Source organism: Chinchilla lanigera, unplaced genomic scaffold, assembly GCF_000276665.1.
Source record: "Chinchilla lanigera isolate Chin_1 unplaced genomic scaffold, ChiLan1.0 scaffold00009, whole genome shotgun sequence".
Taxonomy (NCBI): Eukaryota; Metazoa; Chordata; class Mammalia; order Rodentia; family Chinchillidae; genus Chinchilla; species Chinchilla lanigera.
Window position 1 is genome coordinate 31,261,483 of NW_004955410.1, and position 23,714 is coordinate 31,285,196.

Genomic DNA, 23,714 nt, shown 5'->3' on the forward strand with positions numbered 1-23,714 from the left:
TGTGAGGGCAGGACAGAGCCAGAGTGGTCATATGTGTGAGGGCAGGACAGAGCCAGAGTGGTCATACATGTGAGGGCAGGACAGAGCCAGAGTGCCTCAAGCAGTCAAGATACCTCAGTCTTGAGAAAGACATGCTGCCTGGACAATTTCAGTTGTTAGTTGCTAGACAATATCACCTCTCGTGATAGTAACTTTGCAAGAGTATAAATAAACACCCCTACTATTGAAGTTAGGTCCTCTTGCCGATCAGGTAAGAGGTCGCCTCCACCTGACCCAGTTCTTGTCTTTTGTCTTTATTTTCCTCTTTTGTCTTTATTTTCCTCAGACCCACCATCATTCCTCTCTGGGATACGAGAGACCAACAAAGTCCACTACAATTTTACATATTTTTACATATTTCAAATACCATAAAATTCACCCATTTAAACTATACAGTTCAGTGAGTTTTAGTCTATTCACAAAGCTGTGCAACCAGTGCATGGGGAGCCTCGGGCGGGGAGCGCCGGTCTTTGGACCGGCGGCTCACTCCCGGCCTCGTAGGCCCCAAAAGGAGGGCTTCCAGCGCACAGGGAGCCACGGGCGGGGAGCACTGGTCTTCCGGCTGGCTGCCTTCCTGCCTCGTGGGCTCCCGGAGGGAGGGCCCCCAGCACACGGGGAGCCTCAGGTGGGGAGCGCTGGTCTTCTGGCTGGCTAGCTGCCTGCCTCATAGGCTCCCGGAGGGAGGGCCCCCAGCGCACGGGGAGCCTCAGGTGGGGAGCGCTGGTCTTCTGGCTGGCTAGCTGCCTGCCTCATAGGCTCCCGGAGGGAGGGCCCCCAGCGCACGGGGAGCCTCAGGTGGGGAGCGCCAGTCTTCCAGCTGGCTAGCTTCCTGCCTCGTAGGCCCCCGGAGGGAGGGCCCCCAGCACATGGGGAGCCATACAGTGGCGAGTGCTGTTGCGCGCTGGCCCTTAGGCCAGCCGCCGCCGCTCAATTGAGATCTATCATGACACAAAGAAACAGTGACACAATTGGCCCACCATGCACTGACTGCAGTTGCCCACCCACGGATGTGTCTGAATCATTCAAACTTTGAACAACCCCTGGGAATACATGCCATACAATGGGCCACTCTTGCTCCTGCCATTGAGAACCGGAAAGGTCCAGAGCCAGCAGAGGAGCAGCTGCTGAACAAGGACTCAGAGAACATGAGAATGCAGACTAAGCCCACAGAGTTAGAGGTCCAGTGGACTGGGATCACGAGAGCCGCTCGGAAGCTGTAAACCAGGAGGACCTTGCATAATACCTGCAGAGACTCACTGGAAGCCATTCTTCCCCTGACAGTACAGGCTGTGGTGGAACTCCGGAGAAGTCTACAGCAGGATTCCTGCTGCCTGTGCTGACAGTTGGGGAGAGGACACTAACTGGTTGTGGGGTCCCAATGCGATGGGAGGCTGGAGAGAAAACGCTACAAAAAATGACTTTCGCCCCAGACGACTCACTTGATTTTTGACAACCCTTAGGCTGTAACTACTTGTTAGATCCTTCTTGTGTATCTCTGTCTTCCTGAGAAACCACTTTGAAGATACCACCATGTATTACAGCAGTCATTGATATTTTCCTACTAATCTATCCGTAACTCTGTAATGTTTGTATTGTTCCTATCCTATTTCATAAATAGATCCATGTTTATTATTATGTGTTTCCTACAACAACCATTGAGAATTACTGAATGATTATTCAGTAGGTCACTCATGTATAGTTCTATTTATATTCTTTAGAAGCCACTTTGAAGATACCTAAGTATAGTACAACAACTACTGATAATCTCCTACCTCTTTTGTCTGTAACTCACTATCATTTGTCTATTTGTTTTCCTGAGAAACTATCTTATAGATAACAATATGTAAAACAATAACCATTGATAATTTCCTACCACTTTGTCTGTAATTTGGTAAGCCCCTCCTATTATTATGTTATCCTTCTTTTACTCTTTAAAATAAAAAAAAAAAGTTGTGCAACCATCACCATGATCTGAATTTAAAACATTTTAACACCCCAAAAAGAAACCACATTCCCAATAGACATCACTGTCTGTTTCCTCATCCCAACCCCAACTCCAGGCAACCATTAATTTACTTTCTGCCTCTATGGACTTGCATTTTCTGCATATTTCATATATACAGAATATACAATGTGTGACTTTTGTGACTGGTTTCCTTCACTTAGTATGTTTTCAAGATCGTTATGTTGGACCAGGCATGGTGGCACAAGCCAAACTCCCAGCACTTGGAAGGCTAAGGCAGGAAGATTGCTGTGAGTTCGAGGCCAGCATGGGCTACACAGTGAGTTCAAGGCTAACCAGAACTACACAGCAAGACCCTGTCTCAAAGAAAAAAAAGAAAAAAGATCATCATGTTGTAACATATAACAATACTTAATTTTTTTTACTGCTGAATAATATTGCATTGTAACCTACTCTTCTTTCCAGTCGTCTCAAAGTTTCCATTAAAAGGTACACATCATTTTTAGAATTGTGTTACAAAATATGAGGTTTAGGAGTAAATACATCTTGTACCCATTTTCAACATATTCTGGGCACTTATTTCGAAAAAAATTACTATGCAGTACCTGACCAGATCCATCCCCAGTAAGGCTTCTGTCTCAGCGGCCGGTTCTCTGGCATTGATGGCTTCATTGGCTATGCACACTCCATGTTCGTTAGCTCCCATTTCTGCCCCCCACAGCCAGGCGGGTCTGCTTATCACTATGGCATGGGTCCTCGGAACTTGGTCGATTGAAATGTAAGTGCACTGAAAAGCGAAGACAGAGAAGAAAGTACCGTGATCTGTCACTTAGTTTCCACCTTGATACTTACACAGGACCATCACCCAGAGTCACAGAGGCAAAAAATGAATGGCCTGCAGAATACCCAGCTTTAAAAGACATCCCAAATCTCAGTGCAGCTCAAAAGCTTCCATGGTGAGTTTCGGTCCACCTGGTTGAACCCAGCTCATTCAAGTACTTCCAGATCTGTGCTCCCTTTGCACTAGGTATCAGACACGATTGCCCTGAACACTCTGTGGCTGGTCATCTTCACACTCACAGACTGCCGCCTGCATGTTCCAAGGTACACGGCTGTTAATCCTCATGTGCAAAAATCCTGTAGAGCCATAGTTTTCAAACTTTTTTGAAGTTACAGAGCTCTTGCTTCAAGAGAAACCTTATCCAGAAGCCTGATACAGAAAAAAGATAAAAGAGAAGATGCTTTGCCTAAAGAGAGGTCCCCTGACCCCCTGCAGTGATCCCTAACACTTCCTGGAACCTAAACGATTGCGGTGGTGGGAGAGAGTGGGAAGTGATGATAATATTGACACTGAACTATTGCACTGAGTGTAGATTCTCTTGTGCACGGTGCTTTCCTGTCTGTCCCACTGGATTCTCACACCAATGCAGCAAGGCAAGCACACAAGGAAGTGGTCTCAGGAAAGTATATTTCTCACTGCTGTGGCAATTGCACTACAAACCACTTAGGTATGTATGTCTTACCTTCCCCAGACGATTGTGTCTTTACCTAGAAAAAGGAGTTACTTTAGAACAAACCATTTCATCCAAAGTATTTTTAACCTCAGAACCCTTCCTTTATACAAACTCTTTCACAGAAGTCTAGACAATAAAACTGGTCAAAGTGAGTTAGGGCAAAAGAAGGAAGAGGTTTAGGACCATGGCAGAGATAAGCACTTTGATCCTGGCCTGTTTGTCCTTCCTCTCTCCCTCCTCACATGGTGGCCCATCAGAGGGCTGGGCTGGAGTGCTAGGTCACACTGGAGCCTTCTGATTCCCACAGCCCATGAACATGTGACATATACTTTGTAAGTCTTTTGTTTTTCAGAACTAGGGATTGAACCCAAGGCCTTTGCACTATGCTGCATTTCTAGACCTTTCTATTTAGAGAGTCTTGCTAAGTTGCTAAATTACTCAGGTTGTGCTCAAACTTGCAAGCTTACTGCCTCAGCCTCTTGGGTAGCTGTGACTAGCAATGTGCATCATGCCCGGTCCTTTTTTTAAAACTCAATGCTAGATTAACTGAATACAGCCAAAAAGTTAGTCTGCATGGACCTCCCCCACCCTTTAATCTCTCAACCTCAGGTAAGAACTGAAATGCCATGTAGCACAGGCTGGTCAGGTGACTTCCTTAGCTGAACAATTTATGTTGGGTGTTGCCCTAACAGGGGTACTGTGATACCACTTGATACATATGGCAAAGTGTAAACTAATTAAGTCTGGAGGATGCCAAGGAACTCTTGAGGTTTTGGGTGTGTGTGTGTGTGACAAGTTGATAATAATAAATACTCTTGAAACGTTTTCCCCTATTCAGTTGCCAGAAATTATTTATTTTTAAAAATGATTCTTGTAGAGCAAAAAGCTGGCCAAAATAGTAATCACAACTATATTCCTCTGTGTTTTCTAAATGAAGCTGAAGTTTCTATCTTAAAACTGCAGTCTTCTGTGTACAAATGTATTTTAGGAATTCTATGATTTCAATGTTAAATGGTCCCCAAACTCCCATGGGTTAAATAAAGCTTTGGTCCTCAGAGTGGAGTGTTCGTGAGTCGGGGAGCCTTTAAAGGGTGAGGCCTAGTGGGAGGTCTTTAGGGCACTGGCGTTAAAAGGGACTGTGAGACTCCAGCTTCCTCCTCTTTCTCCTCTGCTTCCTGGCTCCTCTGCCACATGCTTCTGCCAGGAGAAGCTGCCTCACCAGACCAAAGCAATGGGGCTAATCAATCACAGGCTGAAACCTCCAAAACTGTCAGCCAAAATAACTCCTTTCTCTAAGTCAATTATCCCAAGTATATATTATAGAGATGAAAAGCTAACCAACACAGGCATTAATCAAGACTTTCCAAAACCCTGACCCTGCTGAAACCAAGACAAATTTCCTCTTGAATAAGTAAATAAGGAAAGAATTTCAGCTTCTTAAGAATAGATTCATCATAAAGGTTTTTTTAAAAGACAACAAAAAGCAAAAATAGTATCTGGCTTTATTGATTTGTCCTCAAATTTGTTTTTATGTGTTTACTTTCATTTTACCAATTATTACCCTATAGTCAAGGCATTTTTATGCCAAGTGCTGCCAAGAGAAAAGTAGTGAGGTTGGCCTGCCCCTGTCCTTTGGTTAGGAAAAACGTGCACACAAATTACTATGACCACTGTGATGACCTGTAAGTGTCACTGAGATCTGTCCCTCTCATACTTACAACATCTTGCCCACTCCTCTAATCAATTCTGTCCTGTTCTGGCTTTTTTCCCCCCATTGCATTCCATTTATCCCCTTCTAAAATATTATTTTTTATCTGTGCTTTTTTATGTGTGCCATCTCCCTCAGCTAAAATGTAAACTCCATGAGGGAGGGAAATATTTTTATTGTTTAGTTAATGGACATATCCCAAGGTTGGAAAATAGTAAGCATCAATAAACTTTTTTGGTGGAGGGATGGATGGATGGATGGAGGGACAGATGGACAGAGGGATGGATGGATGGACGGTTTACAAAGGTCTAAGAGAGCATAATAAAAATCTGAAGCGAAAAAAAGAACAAATTTAAGTTGCCAGTTGATATTGAAAAATGGGCCCAGAATCCAGGTATTCCAGACAGAGGTAAAAACCTAGAAAAAAAAAAAAAACCAGAAGTGGGGATGTCCAATGCATGTTCACCAGGGAGGTCCTCACTGTGTTGCTGAAGGAGCTACTATGATGTCACTGTGGCACAGAACTGCAAAGGCTCAGTAAGGACTGACTGATAAAAATGTGGCACATGGAATTTAAAAGACCAGATGGTCCTTGAGGGAGTTCAAAATATATGCAACCAACCTGACACTTTTCAGGCCAAATTCAGAATGATGCGGAAGGAAGGGATCCCCAAGTAGCCAGATGGGCTACACCAGCCCCTCCTAAACCCCAGCTTGAAAGCCAAAGAGCCAAATCCCTCTCACAAGCAAGGGAACCTTAGGGAGCCTGTAACACATACCCTTTTCGGCGTCTTTGTCAGGAACCACAGAAGCCTGGGCCTAACAAGGGCGCTCTGTGACAGCTATTCAGGCTTGCTCCATTGTGTTTTAAATCTGCTAATCACAACCACCTTTGAGGGGTGGGGGTAGGGTGGGAAGGGACGAACACACTACTCTCATAGGGTTGGTAATTTAAAATCCCAGTTTGGGAACAAATCGCACAAAATGAAGAACATCCAAACAAGATGCAATTAGCTAAACTTTATAAAGCCAACCATTTAGAACCTGAGCTCCACAGGCAGTCTTTTTGTGAATAAAATTCACTGACCTTGACAACTGCCACATTATAAATGAGGAGAGAAGTGGGCTTTGAGGTAGCAGAGGAGGTTTCAACACAGAAAAATATCCAAAAAGCACATGAAGTCTTTCAGTGCAGCAAAAGCAAGGTAGTACCCCAAGTCAAAGTCCTAGCTAAATTTTTATTAGAAAAGAAAAAAGAAAGCAGAAAGTATTCAGTGCCTGGATGGATCTTTACAAAAGTGGTTTGGGTACCAGTCCAGGCATTAGAAGTGACCTAGGGAAAGGGATGAGCATTTGTCTTACTGCCCCTGGGCTATTGACACCCTGACTTTCATAAAACAAATCCATCAGCCAGTGCCACTTCTGGTGCCAAAGCCACATCATCCAAGAATGCCTCAAGTAGGGAGGGATTGTGATGAAGCATACTTCCAAGTGTCAGCACTAGCTATCTGCTGAGTCACAAGGTTTTAAAGGAATTGGCTGTCCTGAGCTTGCCACTCTCTCGAGTCTGCAGGGGAGCACCTGCCCAAATGGAAGACAGAAAAGACAAGCCTTGGAAAGGCCCTACATACAAAGACAAAGCCAATTATTCTGCAGAGTAAACCCGTTATTGTCTTGTGGCATTGGGTCAACAGTGAAAAGCAAGATCAGCTTCATGCCGGCGCCTACACCACCCACATTCCAGCACACACTTTCTGGACAACGGCAAGTGAAAGGGGGAATAGACACACTCGCACAATAGACATTTCAGTTAATGAAATGCAACCATTGTGCCTTTCTTACTGTACTCCGATGGTGAACACAACCCTGGCACCACCAGCAAAGACCACTGTAGGACGTGTTGATGAGTCAGCCGAACTCCTCAGGGAGCGAGGAGAACAGGCAGGGAAACTGGGAGGCTTCAGAGAACCAGCTTCAGTTTTAGGAAATTTGTAAATCCAAGCAGGATTGCTCAGGATCACTAAGGGGTTTTGCTTGTTTGTTTTAATGTTTGGGTTTTTTTAACCCTAGTATCTTGCCTGTTGTTTGTGCATCCCTAAGGTTTATTAACCTAAGTAAAGACATAGAGGTTAAAGGGCAATACAGTTAACCACACTTTAGAAGAACTGATCTGCAATTCCCTAAAACTTTATGAGATCTTTACAGCTGGGCTGTTCATAGTCCTGGGGTCAGGAAGAGGTTTGGGGTGGGAGACATGCTGGACAGAGCTCTCTGCTCAGCCAAGATCTGATGGAATCCAGAGGACACTTTTCACCCTACAAAGCCCCTAATCCTGAGAAGAAAACAGACAGGAAAGTAGAGACCATGGAGCTCTATTCCATTGTCCACTTTGAGAATAATTTGCACTTTCCCTTTGTAAGAAATAACCTTCAAAATTGAAAGTCAGGTCCCTCCCCACATAATCACACATACCACAAACATAACGTGCACCTGAACAACTTTTCTCACAGTGCCAAGTCATCACTAATTCTTAATCTTCTGTGCTTCCTGAAATATTTGCACTGGTGAAGAAAAGCATAATGATCCTCCAAAAGCTTGCCCCAAATCATGAAGGTTAGATAGCCTCTTTAAGGATACTGTATGTACACAGCACTCTGTGCAGTATAAAAGAGACATAAATTAAAGTTGACTTCCAAAAAAGGAAAATAATGGAGATGAGAATTAATATTATTTAGCAAATCTAACTTTGCTATCTGGAGTTCTCCCTGTCTCCATAAACCATAGTATAATTAACCTTTTGGGCACCAAGTATAAGTAATGTAAAGTTTAGCTGAAATACATTGTTTTTCCAGAGCAATATTCTAATATTGGGTCAACGTTTTTCTAAATGATGGTTCAACCATATAGGAATAGACTTACGCCATCCATGGGCATGCATACACAAACAGGTATATGCGGAGCACAGCATAATCCAGGAAGTCACTTACTTCCTCCACCTCTCCCCACCCAGACGGAGGAACTTTGCTTGGAGTAAAGTTGAGAAGAGTTTGGTGACACCCTCAGGGAGAAAAGACTTTTCAAAAATAGATACAAATTTACCTGCCCTACTCTGCAACCCGTAAAGAAATTCTTAAAAACCCAGAATCCACAAGAGGAACACTAAAGAACATCAACTTAAAATGTTCTTGCTAACTGTGCAGCTGAACAAAAAGGTGCAGCCTCATTTCAGAACTCTGTGCAGGAGGACCTTATTCCTTCCTCTTCCGGACTTGAGTAAGTGGATGGGACACAGTAGGTGAGGGGTGATGGGCTGACCACCAAGAGGATGAAGAGCAGGTTGGTGAGCAGGCCAGATGGAAGGGAGACAGCCTAGGCAGGGGGCCAGCTGGAATACGGGTGGGCAAGTGAGTAACCAGAATGATCATTTTTTATTTTAAGGAAGAAAAAATAAAAAACAAAATTTCAAAACAAGATGATAGGAGGGTAACAATCGTTAATACATTGCATAGTGTTATCTTTAAGTTAGTTACTCAGAGTACAAGATATCAGCATTTAATTGTCCAAACTATATTAGCACAAACTTTTCTTTTCAATCAACTAAGAGAAATTAGTAGTATAACTATCTTAACTATCTTTTAATATATTTTTTGCTTTTTGCTTTTCCCTTCCTTCTTTTCTCCATTCCCCCAATCCAGTTTCTCTTTCCTTTTGAAGTTTCTTCCCATTTTACACTATCTATTGTATATTTTGGATCTTATTTACTCTTTCAGCTTCTCACCTTAGGGAGACAATACTATGTTTACATGTGCGCATCTGGTTTATTTCACTTGTGAGTATGGTCTCAAGTTGATCCATTTACCTATAAAAGTCTCCAGGTTATCGTTCTTTATGGTAGAGTAGTACTCCACTGTATAAAAAGACCACATCTTTTTTATTCATTCCTTGGTTGATGGGCATTTGAGTTGTTTCCATGACTTAGCTATTATAAATTGTGCTGCTAGGCTGGGGATATAGCTCAGTGGCATAAGTTCCTGCCTGGGAAGTGCAAGTTCCTGAGTTCGATCCCCCGTACTGCAAAAAAAAAAAAAAAAAAAAAAATTGTGCTGCTATAAACATGGATGCACATATGTCACTCTGGTATGATGTTTTTAATTCTTCTGAGAAGATACCCAGAAAGGGAACTGCTGGGTCAAATGGGACAGAATGATTTTTGCATATGGTTATCCACAGGAAATGAGTTCCTGGGGCCTCAACACTGGAGTACAAAGTTCTAGGGAAACCTTAGGATACAACAGCTTAAAATATCCTGCAATGGATGAGGATGAAGCAGGTTTTCATGGGAAGTTCTCACTCCTTAAAACTTAAAAGAAAAGAATATATATATGTTATACAGTGTTTTTAGGAAAGCTACATGATAATAATCGTGGCTCATATATGCTACTTTCATGGAAAAAAAAGTGAGAAAGAGGCTAGATAATCACAGTTTTCTTTTGTTCTATTTTTTACATTTGCATAATCACTGGAGGGATGAGCGAGAAATTAATAGAAAAAAAAGATATAAACAATGGGAATCCAGGTAGATAGGGATGGAAGTAGGAGGATGTCTTAATGTGAACCTTTTCAAAATCATTTAATCTTTGAACCCATTAATATACTATCCACTCAAAATATAAATTTACATTAAAAAGTAAAGTTGAAAACTTATGTTTACACAAAAATCTACACATGAATACTTACAGTAGCTTTATTCATAACTGCCAGACCTTGGAAGCAACTAAGACATTCTTCAGTAGGTAAACGAAGAAATAAACTGTGATACATCCCTACAGTGGGGCGTTAGTAATAAAAAGATACACATTATCAAGGCTAGCGCAGTCATGGAAGAAACCTGCACACTGCTAAATGCAAGAAGCCAACCTGAGAAGGTGACATACATTTCAAAAGGCAAAACTATCGAGGCAGTGGAAAGATCAAGGCCGCTACAAGGTGGGGCAAGGGATGAATAGATGAGGAGCACAGAGGACTTTTAGGGCAGCAGAAGTATTTCTGTGAAACATCATAGTGGATACATATCATTATATGCATGTCGAAACCCACATAATATACAATACAGAGAGTAAACCACAAAGTTTAGTTAATAAAAATGTACTTATATCAGCTCATCAACTGTAACAAGTGTAGCAGACTAATCCAAGCGGTTAATAAAGGGAAGACTGGAAGGCAGGATGAGTGGGTAGATGAGAACTCTCAGTACTTTCTATTCATATTTCTGCAATTATTAAACTGTTCTTTTTTTTAAAGCCTACTAATTTAAAAAAAAAAAGAAAGCAAAAGTGAGCAGGGTAGCAGTTGGGAAGAGTTCTGAACAGCATACAAATCATCCTGGACTTAGCCTGTTAAGAAACCACTCTTATTTTCCAATTTGCATGCTATTTTTCAGTAAGAGAGTGACAGAACTGTGTTCTGGAAAGAAAATTCTGATATTCTGCATGGAGAAGGATCCAGAAAACACAGACCAGGGACCAGTAAGAAGATTATAGCCAAAGGAGGATAGAGCCAGCTAAAATGAGATTGAGGCCATGGGGCAGAGATGGGGATACAGGACAGAAAGTAACAACGCTCAATGACATTGTCCCTGTGCACCCAGACATGTGGGAAAATGAAGTTCAATGTTTCCACCCGGTTTCTAGTGTAAATTCTGTAGCACACAATGGTACTGTTACAACAACAGGAGCAAGTGAGACAGAAAAGATAAATTTGTTTTTTGTCCTAAGAGGTTATTTTACCTGCAGAATAGGCATGTGGTGATATACAGAGGCAGCTCAAAACCCAGGTACAGAACTCAGAAAAGAAGTCAGGGCTGTCCTGGAGACTAATTATGTTATATATTAAACTGTACCTATTTATATAAGGGGCCATGACTTAACCCACAGGGTACTCAAGTAATAATGTACCATAGGTTAACCAGTAAAAGAAATCTAGTCTCTTTTCTAAAATGATTGTAACCACAAAAGTAAAATACCAAGAGTTATACAGCCTATCGCTCCAAAAAAGAAAAACTTCTTTCAGACATGATTAAAAATGGCTTATATATAATGTTATAGATACTATGGCTTCTCAACAAATTACCCCCAAAATTTAGCAGTATAAATAAAACAACTACTTTTTATGCTCATGGGTTGGATAGACCAGACATGTGGATCACAAACAGGAAGGTGTGTGTGCGCCATTCCAGTGCCTGGTCTGGAATCATCTGGAAGGCCTTTCATTCACCTGTCCAGTAAGTGCTGCTACTGGTCAACAAGGACCTTAGTCTTCCCCATATGGGCTCTGCTGTGTGGACTTGGTATGTGGGGTAGCTTGGGTTTCTTCCTCCAAGCATGATGGATGGGTGGGTCCCCAGGGCTAAGGTCCAGGGAAACAGACAGACACAAAAGCTGAAGCTATATCCTTTTATGACCTAGTCCTAGAGGTCACACAGCATCATTTCCACATGGTCCACTGGTCAAAGCGATTACAAGCTTCACTGAGGTACGTGGTGGATGAAGGATGTGGATTGGAACCTACCTCTCCCAGGGAGACGTGTCCTGGGAGATTTGGTGCAGCTACCTTTGGGGAATTAAGTCTGCTTGTGTGGAAGGCAAAGTATTATTTCAGTTTATATGTCTGGGAGTGGAGGTTAAAATATCCAGGGAAGACAGACAGGGAATGTCAGGAACAACTCAAGCCAGCAAATTTCATCCATACAGTGTCCACTCTGTTCCAGGAAAAGGGAGAACCATTCACATTCAAAATCTGCAGTTATCAATACCCACTGAAATCTAAGAAGCTCGCCAGAAAATCTAGTACTCTTTTCCATCTATGAGACAGGAAAGGCCCACTAAATTTCAGGGGCTGGACTGCTGGTGGCTCAACATGAGAGACAAATGGCTCTGGTGAAAGCCCTGTAGGGGACAGCATGCTGCCATCCACAGACAACCCATACTAAGTCACCCTCAACCCTGCCTATTCACTTCAGTGCTTTGTCAAATTCACCTAAAAGAAGCACCTCCCATGGAGTTCTGTTGCTCCTTAGTGTTGATTTGTTCTTTTAAAAGACTGAAACTGAACCAGTGATTTCAGATGTAGAAAATAAAATATTATACACATGCATAGATACCCATTTAGAGTCAAACTTGACAACCAGAAAAACTCCATACAGAACACCAAAGAGTAGAGGAATGGAAATAGCTTGTTCATTCCCCAGTTCCGAATTTTTCTCCAAATTCTCTCTTTATCATTGAACAAACAGCTACTATTCAGACACAAACACACACACACACACACACACACACTTAAATATATCATAACCAACAAGGTTATTCCACGAATGTAAAGATGGCTCAGTTTACCAAATAAACAGAAAAGATAGGTAATATTTTCATAACGAAGACTTTCAACAAAATTTAGTACCTATTCCTGAGTTCTCATTTTTAAAACACTCAGAATAGAAATTTATCTAGTTTTCAACATGATAAAACAAAATAAATCTCAGCCCCAAAGCCAGCATCTTATATAATAAGGGAGCCCTACAAGCAGCCCCACTCAAATAGGGACAAAGACAAAGTCATCTACAATTTCCTTACTCATTGTCATTGCATCTAAGATATAAGCCAAAGCAATCAAACAAGAAAACAAGAGATGTAAGAAGAATCAAAGTACTTTATCTCCATTTGCAGGTGATATAAAAAGAAACATGGAAACCAATGCCAAGAGAATCAGTAATAAAAGCTGACATAACCAATAAAAAAAATTAGTAAAATGGCATAGTATAAAATTAACCTAAGGTAACCATCATGAAAGTCTGACAACACACTCTAGGAATATGGAGAAGTAGATTTTTTATACATTACTATGGGAATATAAAATAATAACCCTCAAGTGGGAGGAAATTAGACAATATTTGACAAAATTACATATTTATTTACTTTGTGGCCCAGCAATCTCATTTCTGAGAATCTATCCCCATGAAATACTGACAAAAATAATATTTTTACAGCACTCAAAATAAGAATTGATGGATAATTTTAACATGATCAAAACACATAAAAAAAAGACCAGACACTATGACAGACAGACGCTCAAGGTTATTATTCACTTCAGCACTATTTATAATATCAAAAGACTGGAAAACAACCCAAATGTCCAGCAGCATTATGAGGCTGATTATACTATCGCACCTCCACAGAATGGAGCATCGTGCATCTCTAAATGAGCAATGAGGACCACCTAGATATACTATATTCCCTGATCACCAAGATAGAATTTTAGCTGAAAAAAGCAAAATGGAGAAAAGTATAGGTAACATGCTATTGTTAATCTAAGCAAAGAGGGAAGCATATGTATATGTAGTATATTATATATACATGTGTAAATTTTCAACTGGAAAGATAAATTTAAAAAATTCCAAAACATGTACCTACAGAGGAAAAAGAAAATGGAGAAAAGGAGGCAAGAATAGGAGTTAGACTTCTTTGATTATATCTTATTTTATAGACTTGACTTTGGAAGCATGTAAATATTTTAGTTAAATTACAAAAGGAAAACCATAACAAACAAAGAATTTCCCCCACTGCACCTTGTTCTTAAGGCTAGGAGCAAATCTGAATAGAAGTGAGAATCAGCACAAACAGTGTGACAATCTGACAAGTGAGCTCACTTCCAAGAAGGAAGTCAGGTGGCTGGAGACAAAGCCAAAGAAAGAGAATAGGCAGGGCTGAAAAGAGAGGCTGCAATGCATAACTTACCTCAACTTTGCTCTCAGGTTCATGATCGGCAGCCGAGAAATACACAACCTCCTGAACTTCATCTCTGGGCCGGGCTGAATTTTTCCCAAACACCACCAAACCATCCTTAGCGCGTGGCGGGAAGGCCACAAAACAGTAACTTGGAGGAGCCACCGCCATCCTGAAAAGAGAAAGGCAGCCAGAGAATGAGAAGAGGCCTGACGCAGAGCATGCCAGAAGTGAGGTCTTCAGGTATGTTTCACCAGCTCAAAGACCTCTCCTAGTGAGCTGTGTGTGGTGAACTCATTAAAGGATCCCAGCTGGCATGGGAAGCTGGGGCGCTTGGAGTCGAATTTCAGAGCGCAGAGACCAGATACTGTTTGGTACTCAGTGGGATTAAATGAGCTCAGATTTGTAACCAATCCCAGTGGCAGCCAAAAGTACAGTGATGTAGGAGAAAGGAAAGGAGATTATTGTTCTAGGCAGAAGACACACGCACACTCACACTGCAATCTGTCACATGAATAAATGAATAAATAAATACTCTGTCATCCTTTGGTATTTACAGGGATTGGTTCCAGCACCCCTCACAAACACTAAATGTACACATGTTCAGTCCTTTATATAAAATGTATAGTGTTTGTATATAACCTTCACACATCTTCCTGTACATTAAATTATTTCTAAATTATTTATATCTAATACAATATAAATGCTATATAAATTAATTAACATACTGTACTGTTTAGGAAATGACAGCAAGACAAAAAGTCTGTACATGTTCAGTACAGATGCACTTCCACCCCTCCCATTCCAAATACTGTATTTTCCTTCCTAGGCTGGCTGACTCTACAGATGCAGAACCAGAGGATACAGGATACACAGAGACAATAGCCACCTGGACTTGGTAACGGTGCACTACACAGGTACCTTGGACCTAGAGATGCATGGCAACCACATTAACAGACTCTAGGCTGTAATGAGAAAATTAGTCTAGAAATAATATAGAAATAACATAGTCTAAAAATAATATTACCATCACCCTTTTAACAATTATTTTACTCTGTCTCAGTGACATAACACTCAAGAACATTTCAGGTTTCCTCCCACCTCTCCAGTGGCTCCTGGGCTGCCTTGTTCTCTCCTAAATGGCAATCACGCATCCTGTCTATTTAATCCTTCTTTTTGCATTTAATGCTCTTTTCTTTCTGGGAAAATTTAGGCATGTCCAGAGCTTCCCTCATCAGTTAAGCATATTTAATTCCCACTCAGTTCTCAATCTGAGCTCCTGACCCACAGATCCAAGTACCTCCCTGACATCCAAAGTTGAATTTATCTTCTTCCCCAAACTGGGTCCATTTGCAATGTTCCCTATTTCAAAGGTCAGTTGCCCATCCATCCTGTTGAAGCAACTTGGGCTCAGAAACTATCTCTGCCATCTGTTTCTCCATTACTCAACATGTGACTAAGTTCTATACACTTGAGCTTCTACATCTCTATGGAAACTAGCGACTCTTCTCCATCCCTAATGCCACCACCCTGCACCAAGCTACATTATCTCTACCCTCAGTAGCTTCTTAAGGGGTTGCTCCAAAACCTCTATCATTCCCCCTCCAAGTATTCTCCACCGTGCAGACAAAGTAATCTTTTTCAAAAGAAAATCTGCTTGTGTAATTGCTGCACAAAATGCTTCTAACATTGCCCACAGCTCTTAGAATAAAGACCAAAATCTGATCATCCTTGTGTCCCCTCCCAGCTTTATCTCATACACCCCCACCCCCCACTTTCACAACTCCAGCACACAGGCCGTTTTCAGGTCCTCTGTAGGCCATAGGCCATTGTGCATGCCCCACACATAAGCTTTCCTTTTCCCGCTCCCTACATCAAAACTATTCGCCTAGTAATTCCTGTAGCTTCATATAGCAGCTCAAATGTCAGTTTAATTTATGTCACTATTAAAGAATTCTGCCTTTTCCTTTGTGATAACTATTATAATCTAAAATATTTGTGTAATTATTTTACTATCAACAATCAATAGTTCCTACCTACCCCCAAAGACTAAGCAGTCTGAAAGCAGGAACCAGGTCTATTTTGCATGCCACTGTGACTCAGCTGTATACGGTATCTTACGTATAGCACATTCTCAACTAATAATGAACACAAATTCTTACCTAGTTTCCTAATATCCACAAACACAGGACTCTGTACAACTCTCTTTTCTTACCATCAATCCTACACAATGCCCTTCCCTTAGCCTTTGTGCACAGCCTTAAGGATTTGATTCAAAACTGCTTGCTTTCAGGAAGACGTTTATAAAGGACTCGGTCATTTATTCAGTACCCACAAGCTTTATTTAACACACCAAGTTTGTTCTAGAGTAATGAACATTTGTCGCTTGAAAATATACTCTTTCAAAGAAAGCTCCCTGAGGGAAGGACTCATGCCACCCAACTACAGAAGCCCCCTCTCTAACCTTTTGCATTATAACTACTCAAAAAACACATCTATTGAACCAACTATTGTATTTGTGTCATGAATTATCTAGTGCAAATGGGTTTTATGCCAAGTCCAACGTGTGAGAAGTAAAGCACTGTGCTCAGAAAAGCATTCACTAGACTGAAATGCAAAGCTTGGCTCCACCACCTACAAACTGTGTGATCTTGGGCAAATCACTTTATCTCCTTGAGCCTGTGTTTCCTCTTGCACATGTCTTGTCCCAGCCCACAGGTTTCTCATACGTATCAAATAAAATGATGCTTGGAAACATATTTTACAAATTATGGAGGCTACATAAATGATACCTTGGGGTCTGACAGTTAAAATACAAGTGACATCTCAAAAGTTCTGCCAAGCAAGCCAATCAAAATTGACTTGCCTCATTCATATATACAGCAGTTATCAAACTGAAGCCTGCAATATTCTATGCTTAGTAACACCCCTGTGAGGGACTATGGTGCTATTTCTGCCCAGGTCACATCAGGCTTCCCTGTATATCCCCACCCTGAGCTGTTAAGAGTCCTTACTGCTCTGCTTAGAGCAGGTCCCTTCCAGGGTACAGAGATGGCAGACCTCTTACAACCCTGAAAATAATTCCCTCCTAGCTCCCAAAACATTACCCACTTTAAAAAAAAAAAGGAAAAAAACAGAGTCCAGTTCTTTCTTCCCTTAACCTTCCTCATGTCCACAAAAACTGCTATATTTGCAGACTTGAGGGATAGAGAGAGATAAAGAATTCCTATGTACAAGTAAGACCTAGAATAACTGTAATATAAAATGGCTTCACAGAGGGCTTCTGGAGTTATTGACTTTATAGAGAAGAGGAAGAATTGCTGGCAGGTGGAGCAAGGCTGGCAGAAGGAGAGGAATTTCAGCCTCAAGTATGTAACAGGACTTCCCTTCCTCCCCCATCCTTGCACCATTTATAAAGTGCTCATGTCTGATTTAGGAACAGACTCTTACTTTACTCGATCCCAAAAAACGGTAGGAATCTATTGGCCTTGCACTTACAAGATATACCTGTGGAAAATACATAAAACCCACAGGATTTTGAACAAGCACCTAGTCTTCAGTCAGGGCATCTGCTTGGTCCTCACGTCAGCGAAGTCACTTGCCCGTGATGTGGAGACAGGCAAGAGAAACAAGAAACGTGGGCCCAGGGAGGCTGGCTTTTCCACTGAATTTTATGAATGACTGGGAATGACAGAAAGGAGTGCAATTTCAGTGTATCATCAAAAATGTATATCCAGTAAAACAGCTAAATCAACCAGCAAACTATCAGTCAGTAGCAAACTAGCTGGTCTAACTGTCCATTTGTTTTGCCTGCGAGCACATTCTGTCGTGCACTGACCAGGCTGAGAGAGGCCTGAGCAGGACTTGGCCTCTCCCTGTGATGAAGGCAATGTGCATCTCCACTCTCCTCTATGATGGCCACTAGCCTGCTGGGACTACCGAACAGTAGTAAATAAGACTAAGGAACCAAATTCTCACTTTTATTCAAAACGGTGATTCATTTACATTTTAAGTAGCCACTTGAGGCTAGTGAGAACTCCACTGAGCAGGGTAGCCATTCCATTTCCCAAAACAACCCAGAAAAGGAGATTTCCATGTTAAGGCTTCTGATGATCCCAAAATAATGATTTGTGAAATCCCTACTTAGTCTAGTGACAAAATGTGCCCTCATCCATAAAAACCGAAGTAGCAAAGAAGAGGTGGAAGGATTGGGTAGAGTCATTCCAAAAAGACTCAAGAAAAAAAACCTCAGGAAGTAGCCACTGAAGTCATCAGGGTTGGTTTAAGGAAATTCTTTCCTCCAGAAGCTAAAGGTAGGAGTTCTAGGGATCAATTCCATTTCTCCTGATATGTAGCTCCTAATCCTCACTGAACAACCAGGAAGGTGGTCCTTGCTTCCACCTGGAAATCCTTTTATACCTGCTGGGTCAATTTTCATCTCTCTCCTAAATGAATTTTTGATCATTTCACTTTTCTTCAAACCTCCACCCACCTCCTCTAAGCGGTGTCTCACTTTCTATGGGGGTGGGGGTGGTTGCTGGCGGTGCTTCGGTGTAATGCTGTAGGCCTGAAACTGAACTCAGGTGCCTATAAATCAGCGTTTCCAAGAGGTACACACTGTGGCCTCCCATGGGTAACAAAATCAATTCAGTGGATAAGAACATTTTTTTAGAAAAGCATTTTTAGAAAAAGAAATATGCATCTCACAGTATAAGGGTAAATGTTGAGAGAGAAAATTCTACTTTTTCCCCCAGAAGTGAGGGACTGCACCCAGGACCTTAGCACTAAGCTGCATCCCCAGATTTTCCTTTGATGTTTTGAGACAGGGTCTAAATCACTAAATTGCCCATGCTGCGGTCAAAACTACAAACCTCCTGTCTCAGCCTCTCAGACTGCTGGGATTACAGGCCTGAGCCACCAGGCCCAGCTAAGAAACTCTACCTTTAAGTTTGGGTATCTACATCAGCACATATAAATGAGGGTATATGCTGCATAGAGAAACACCATTTCTCTCACTGTGGCTGACAAGGGAAAAGCCTTAAAAGCAACAGGCTTAAAGGGTAGGCCTACAGAATAAGGCTGCTTTGTGGCAAATGCCTATTAAGATTCCTGCCAGGCTAGCAATAAACTAACAGTGCTAATTAATGAGACACTCCAATTTAACTCCCATCAGTGGGACAGGCTGACAGGCATTCACTAAGAAACTTTAAAGTGTATTTACCTGTAGTCTGCACTATATATCCATGTTCTCTAGGTTCTCCAATAGAAATTATTTTTAATGGTGCAGGCTGCTAGGGGAGAGGGAATTTATTAAAAGATGAGAAGTTGAGATAAAACCACAAGTTGGAAATATGAAAATATCTTGGTGCTTCTATCATTTTTGCAGTAAAAGTCATCAGATTATTCATTACCTGGCTGGGTATAAGATAATATGTCTGGTATTTTTTTCCTCTGAGTCACTTCTCAGTGTAATACAGCAGTTTTCTGTCCAGTAACACTTCTTGAGATGTTGGAAATATTCTCATCTGTACTGTCTAGTACAGTACAGTAGTACTGTACATCTAGTACTAACCAGATGGGACTACTGAGTACTTCAAATGCAGCTAGTGCAACTGAGATGAATTTTTAATTAACTTAGAATTAAATAGCCAACACTATACTAATTGAAATTAGCCAATCGCAGGAAGCACAAACACAAACTGAGTATCCCTTATCCAAAATCCTTAGTAGAAGTGTTTTAGATTTCAGATATGTTTAGAATACACATAATGAAGTAGATTGGGAATAAGACTCAAGTCTAAACATAAAATTCACTTATAGTTCATATACACATTAAATAGATAGCCTGGAATCAATTTTATATAATATTTTTAGTGTACCTACATTTTCATTGAGGCCCATAGCATATGCAATCAGGTGTACAATTTTCCATTCTTGTGTCAAAAAGTTTCAGATTTCAGATTTTCTGATGCAGGATGTTCAATCTGTACTGCACAATACACAAGGTATCAAGATTAGCCAGACACCCAGAACTAGGAAATAGAAATGGGGCTTCTAGGGCTTGGGAATAGAGAGTTGTTTAGTGGGTACAGAGTTTCCATTTGGCAAAATGGAAAGTTCTGGAGATTGATCACACAACAGTGTAAAGGTACCTAACACTACCGGACTATATAATTAGAAATGGCTGAAATGATCAATTTTATGAATTGTTTAGCCCATTTTTTAAAACGTTTTAAATAGCTACATGTGGCTAGAAGCTTCTGTACTGACCCATGCAGCTTTAAATGTGATGCCATCGCTATGGTGAAGTATCCCTAAGCTCAGTTTCTAATCCTGAGGAACCTCCCTCAGGATCCATGACTTCCTCTTGGGAACAAGATATTAGCTGCTCTCCTAGAGCTGGATACAAAGGACGCCTCTCCCAACACTCACCCGCTAACTGGTGGCAGGAGGCTGGCCTCGGGGCTTGTGGGACTGGAGTGCTGCACTCCTGTAGCTAGGAGACCACTGGCAGAATGTCTAGACAAGGAGAGAGGAAGCTGCGTGGAAGAAAAGATCTTTGTCTTCAAGTTCAGTGAGGAGTTATTGAAGGCGTGAATGCCCTGAGCCCAGGCAGGGGTTTTCTTTGCATGACTGCCAAATGCCCTGCCTCTTTATCTCAGCAAAGCCAGCATGACCCTCATCAGTCACCTTAGCCAGTAATAAGAAAGCCTTGAGTCGCCTGAGAGGAAGAAAATGACTGTCTGTATGAGCTGTAGGCTTGTTAACTGTCTTGCAAATAACTGTGACAAACTGTTTTTCCTTGCACAAAGAATGAAACCCAAGTCACCAGCAAGGCTTCCCTCCCAGCTTTCCTAAATTTAAATTCAATGTCTGTGCATTACCACCTTGTAGACGGCAAAGAAAAATTATCTTATTTTTTTGATTAATTCATTTTTTAAAATATTGAAATTCCTGCTGAACTAAAAATGGGACAAATGATATTCATTTTAAAATCAATTGTTCTGTCATATATCTGCTACTGAAATAGTAAAGAATAATGAAGTGTTTGGGAAAGGAATTATCTAACTAAAATTGGGGTATAAATGGCAGCCAATAAAAATCATATGTATACATATACCCAAATACACACACACACACATATACACACACACACACACACACACACACACCTATATTCAGACTTCTCACATATTACCTAAGAGAAAGAGGTAATACTCTTTGAATAAAAGCTCAAGACAGAGCATAACACTTTAGCACTTTACAGACAATTAAATCCAGCTCCTAATAGTCAATGCCTTGACTTGACTAAGGCATTATCAAGAAAGACCATATAGAGTATCAAGTGTACAAGTCAGCTGCCTGTCACTATAACAAATACCTGAGATGACCAACTTAAAAAGAGGGAAGGTTTATTTTGGCTCACAGTTTTAGAGATTACAGTTCTGGAGGCTGACTAGCCTTGTTGCCTCTGGGCCTGTGTGTAGACAGTGCTTCATGGTGAAGAGTGCAGAGTGGAGCAAAGCTGCTCATGTCATGACCAGAAAGTAGAAAGAAAGAGATAGGAAGGAGTTGGATTCCCACGATGCATTTATCCCTTTAAGAGTTCACCTGTGATAACCTATAGGTTCCATCTCCTCTCAAAAGCACCAACCTGGCACCAAGCCTTTGACACACGGGTGCTCAGGGGACACTCCAGATCCACACAATAGCAATAAGTAAACAGGCTTGGAGTCCACCTGGGTTCAAATCTCAACCTTGCCACTTCTCTAAGCCTTTAGGAACAGGGATAGTGAGAGGCTATTCTTCCCAGGATTGTGATGCGATCTAAATGATACTTCCAAGTACTTAAAAAGTGTTCACAATACCATCTGGGACACAGACTATGAAAATGAGAGGACCACAATGAAAGCTGTCCCTTTGTCAAAGTATATCTATTCAGACTTCAGAAATACTGCTTTTTCTAAATGCTCATCTGTCTTCTGAAGATTTGCTCCACGGTCACCTCACATCTTTCAGCAGCTGCAAACACTCCCTTTCTCTGGCTTCAAGGGCAACAGTTCCCTCTGACAGTGGCCTTGGGTCCTGCGTACCAGTCTTCAGCGGACATACTTCCCAGCACTGTGGTGTGGGACTGCAGGTTTGTTTGGTTTGATCCAAAGTGTTGCCCTACACAGTGTTTTTTAGAAAGCTGAATTAGCAGCAAATATCTTTTTACACAAATTAACCTATTTATTATAGGCTAGGGATGTCTCAAATAGTAGAGTTTCTACTAGTCTTCCAATTCCTTCAGTCTTCTGACAGCTGACTTGACTGTGACTGCGGAAGTGGTATTGTAGGTCCAGGAACCACCAGCCACTGTTTTCATACAAGAACCACAGTGCCAGATTCCTACATCCCATCTCTTCCTCTTGGTCTTGCCACAGAAGGAGCAGGTGTACTTGGCACGCTGGCTGATTTCAATTTTCTTCATCATTTTCCAGAGTGAGGCACCATCACGAGTCCCGTATTTACCGACAACGCTGACCTTGGTGTGTTTGGCCATATCGACGCAACCTAGGCCCAAACCCAGAGAGCAGCAGCAAATATTTTTGAGATCTAGAGATCTCCCACAGAGATTCAGATATTTGACAACTCCAAGATCTGGCAACACTGAGTCACATCCTGTGTGACAGCAAGAGTTGGGAGAGGCTCCTCTGAACAGGATCTATACTCTCCCATGTCCCTCTACCCCTTGACACTGTGTCCAAAGGCCTGACTCGCCTCACCATTGTGCAACTGCACATCTTTTACATGCCTGCCTAGTGCTGTGGCCCTGTGTGCATAGGGACCAGAGACACACGGACCCCAGTTCCCATCCTTACTCCACCCACTAATTACAAGCCAGAGCTACCCTCATTTGGAAAAGGGACTGGCCCTCTCAACCCAACATAGCACTTGAGTTAATACAGCAGCATATGGAAAGAACCCAGCACAGAGGCTGCATACAGTGGGCACTCAAAACATCCACTCCCCCCTCACCCCCGGGCTACTGCTCAGAGCAATGTGCTGTCAGCACCTGGCTCATCAGACTCACTCATTTTCCCAAGTACAACTAAAATGTGCTTGAAGGGTCAAAGCACTAGATCCAACCATTAGATAACAGTAAAACAAAAAAAATGGACACCATTTAAGATTCTGGAAAAATCTATAGAACAAAACTGGCTTTTTCAACAATCAAAAAGAGGAAAAACACTATGAAAAATAAAGTTACTTAAGCTATATCAATCAATTGTAATGAGCAGAATTTATTTGGATACCAACATAAGCAAACTAAAAAATTTTAGAAGAAAATTGGCATGACATGCACATTGACTGGATAGTTGGTGATATTAAGAATGACTGTTGATGTCTTAAATATGACCTCGATGCTGTGGTTATGTATATAAGAAGAACACATGTCCCTTACACATATAGACTGAAATAGACCCATGTGAAATGATACAGTGGAAGTGCAGAGTTGGAAGAAGATGGGCACTCAGATAAAGTAAGATTCACTGTGAAATAAAAATTGTTAAAGCTGGGTGATAGGTAAGTACACCGGGTTGGTTCTCATTGTTCTATTTTGTAAATGCCTTTTCCATAACCAGTAACTTTCTAAAGGTAAAGCACACATAAGCCTGGCATGGTGGCACACGCCTGTAATCCCAGCACTTGGGAGGCTGAGGCAGGAGGAT

At 41.6% G+C, this 23,714-nt stretch overlaps 2 protein-coding genes across 2 annotated transcripts in view; both read right to left on the reverse strand.

The window, feature by feature from the left end:
- Positions 1–23,714, reverse strand: part of Scrn1 (secernin 1) — a gene marked incomplete in the record, with an annotated part of 68,355 nt that overhangs the window by 30,065 nt on the left and 14,576 nt on the right. The window contains 4 exon segments of the mRNA XM_013510669.1: positions 2,608–2,789; positions 14,011–14,170; positions 19,882–19,987; positions 20,431–20,517. Coding sequence (XP_013366123.1) covers positions 2,608–2,789; positions 14,011–14,170; positions 19,882–19,904 — 365 coding nt within the window.
- Positions 22,271–23,241, reverse strand: LOC102016679 (60S ribosomal protein L37a-like). Its single transcript, XM_005377486.1, has one exon. The coding sequence runs from the start codon at positions 22,541–22,543 to the stop codon at positions 22,271–22,273; it is 273 nt and encodes a 90-aa protein (XP_005377543.1). The 5' UTR covers positions 22,544–23,241.